The sequence below is a fragment of the Cyprinodon variegatus genome, unplaced genomic scaffold (assembly GCF_000732505.1).
Source record: "Cyprinodon variegatus isolate N-32 unplaced genomic scaffold, C_variegatus-1.0 Scaffold181, whole genome shotgun sequence".
NCBI lineage: Eukaryota > Metazoa > Chordata > Actinopteri > Cyprinodontiformes > Cyprinodontidae > Cyprinodon > Cyprinodon variegatus.
This window is the reverse complement of record NW_015150634.1, coordinates 616,008-618,391: the sequence shown is the minus strand read 5'-3', so window position 1 is coordinate 618,391 and position 2,384 is coordinate 616,008. Positions and strand designations below refer to the sequence as shown.

General features: G+C 44.0%; 1 protein-coding gene across 1 annotated transcript in view; it reads left to right on the top strand.

Moving 5' to 3' along the window:
* The window catches only part of rnf17 (ring finger protein 17), a 46,313-nt gene that overhangs the window by 31,307 nt on the left and 12,622 nt on the right, over nt 1–2,384 (top strand). The window contains exons 26-27 of the mRNA XM_015378892.1: nt 128–289; nt 536–647. Coding sequence (XP_015234378.1) covers nt 128–289; nt 536–647 — 274 coding nt within the window. The remainder of the gene's footprint in view (nt 1–127; nt 290–535; nt 648–2,384) is intronic.

Sequence of the window (2,384 nt, the reverse complement as noted above, 5' to 3'; positions counted from 1 at the left end):
ATGAGGGTGAGTAGAAAATGAAGGCTAATCATGTTTTGGGTGTACTATTCTTTTAAGAAAGACTACGCTGGTCGCAGAGTTTGAATGTACTCCTGGATTTTTTTTTTTTTGCAGGGTTGCAGTGCAGGAAAAACCAAAAGAAACTGATGCCAGAACTCCAGCCAGTGACCCAAAAACTGAGAAAAAGGAAGAAAACAACTCTCCTCCTCCATCTGGTTCCCATCTTTCTTCATTTATCCCCTTCAGTCCTGCAAAGCTGCTCCAAAGCTTCAATATATCCACAGAAAAGGTGATCACTCAGAAGGAAACACACATTGCTGCTCCATATATACAATAATGGAGGTTTATTACGTTTTCTATATTGAAATTACCACCTTTGATTATTGCTTCCATTAAATCGTTGTTTTTAACAGACATTTGTGGATATTTCTAACTCTTAATTACCTGTAAAAGCGAGGAATAATAAACAGCAGAGCCGCAGGTGATCAGAAGTGTAATAATTAGGGTTGTATTGTGTGTGTGGTTGCGTCTGCAGGTGAAGACCTCAGTGTATCACCCTCCGGAGCTGCCGCGTCCAGGTCACATCCTCGTCAGCATTTCTGCTGTTGGAGACGATGGTCTAATTTATGCCAGGACACAGAACGCAGGTAAACAAAATGGAGATCACGGGTGTCATAAACTCATCCCTTTAAAACGACACGTATGTTAGTTAAACTTAATTAATACATCTTTTTTTTATATATATACATTATTTGTATTGAACCTATCAACGGGTTCGTTAAGGTGCTGTTGGAGATCTTGAAAAAAACGGTTCCAGCAAGCTTTATTTTTGAACCGCCCCTCGAAACCATGCCTTCAAAACACATGAACGTGCACGCTGTCTGCAGCGCGTCTAGAGCAGCTGAAGCAGCGCTGATGATGGAGAGCGTAATGATCACCCATCTTAAACAGTTTAACACCTAAATTGCCCTAAAATACTGAACTCTGCCAGCAAAACATTTTTGCTTTTATTATCCTGACGCCTGCAGTTTCGATTACGTACATGAAAAAATGCCTTTCAGCCGCCACAGCAAACCGCAAGGAGGCGACTGGGCCATAGGCTGCTGTTGAATGGGATTCCTAGTGACAGAGCACTGCCAGTGTACGAGGGTCTGAGCGGCTCTGACAGAAATAATATTTGAAGGCAGGATGGTAATCTGAATGAACTGACTGCACTGAACATGTTTTCAGGTGGACTTGATCACTTCAAACTAGATTCAAACTACTTTTTTCCCACTGATCACAGCAAATATAGCTGCCATTGTTACAGGCAAAGAAAGGATCGGGTAGCTCCGCCCAATGTACAGAAGACCCATTTTTTCCACCGCACAGCCAGAGCAGTAACCGGGATTTTGGTCGACTACAGTGCAGCACAGCCAGCCGGGGACGGAGGGACTGAACCCGGTGACGGTAGCCTGGACACCTGCGTCCCCATGCTTCCCCCCGCTTGCCTTACAGGTCCCCAGCCCCCCTCCTCCGGCTCAGGAAGGGCGAATCACATCTGTCTTTGCTGAGGTCCGGTCCAGTAAGCGGCCCAGCAGTCGACACTACTATCCACCCCACCCAACCCAAAAAAGGGGTCCTCCTTTTCAAAAACCCAAATCTGGTCAACCTCGCCGCACATCAGACCTAAACTTGTAGAAGCATCAAAAATGAAGCAGCAGGCACGTTTCTGCTGCTGTTGCTGCTTTAGGTGTGAACTTGGCATTGGGGGGTTGAATCTTTCATGTGTCATGGTACGCTCCCAGGGGGGTAAGGAGAAGCAGACGATCCTGATTGACTTGTCAGGAACCAATAGTGGACTACGGATCGTCTTTTGTGATTGGTGGGGGTTATTCATTGATTTTTCACTGTAGCAGGAACCATTTATTTTAGTTTCACTTCCAGACCTTCTATTTCACTGCTTGCTAAGCGCCTGTGCGGAGATCTTTAAGCCACATGCTAAAAAATGCGTCAGAAAATATCTACTGCACCTTAAAGTTAATGATCCATCTAGTCCACATAAGCAAAGCGATCAAGCCGCAGAGGTCCATCAGATGGGTGATAAAATTTAATTAAACGGGCAACCAGGGTCTGTAAAACAGGGTTGAAGCTACCTGGATTACGTTCCTTTTTACTTTTCCTTCAAACTCTTAAGACAAAAGTCTTTACTTTCATCTGAAAAGAGGACTTTTGTCTACTAATAAAGGGTTATCTTCTCTTTAGTCCCGGTGTGTCTGGTTCTCCTTTAGATAGAGCCTCTTGATGCTCCAACCACAAACCACTTTATCTCCTTTATTGGAGAACCTCTTCCTTTCAGCTAATTTTCTCTAAATATGTTAGAATTTCTAACATATTTCTTACAG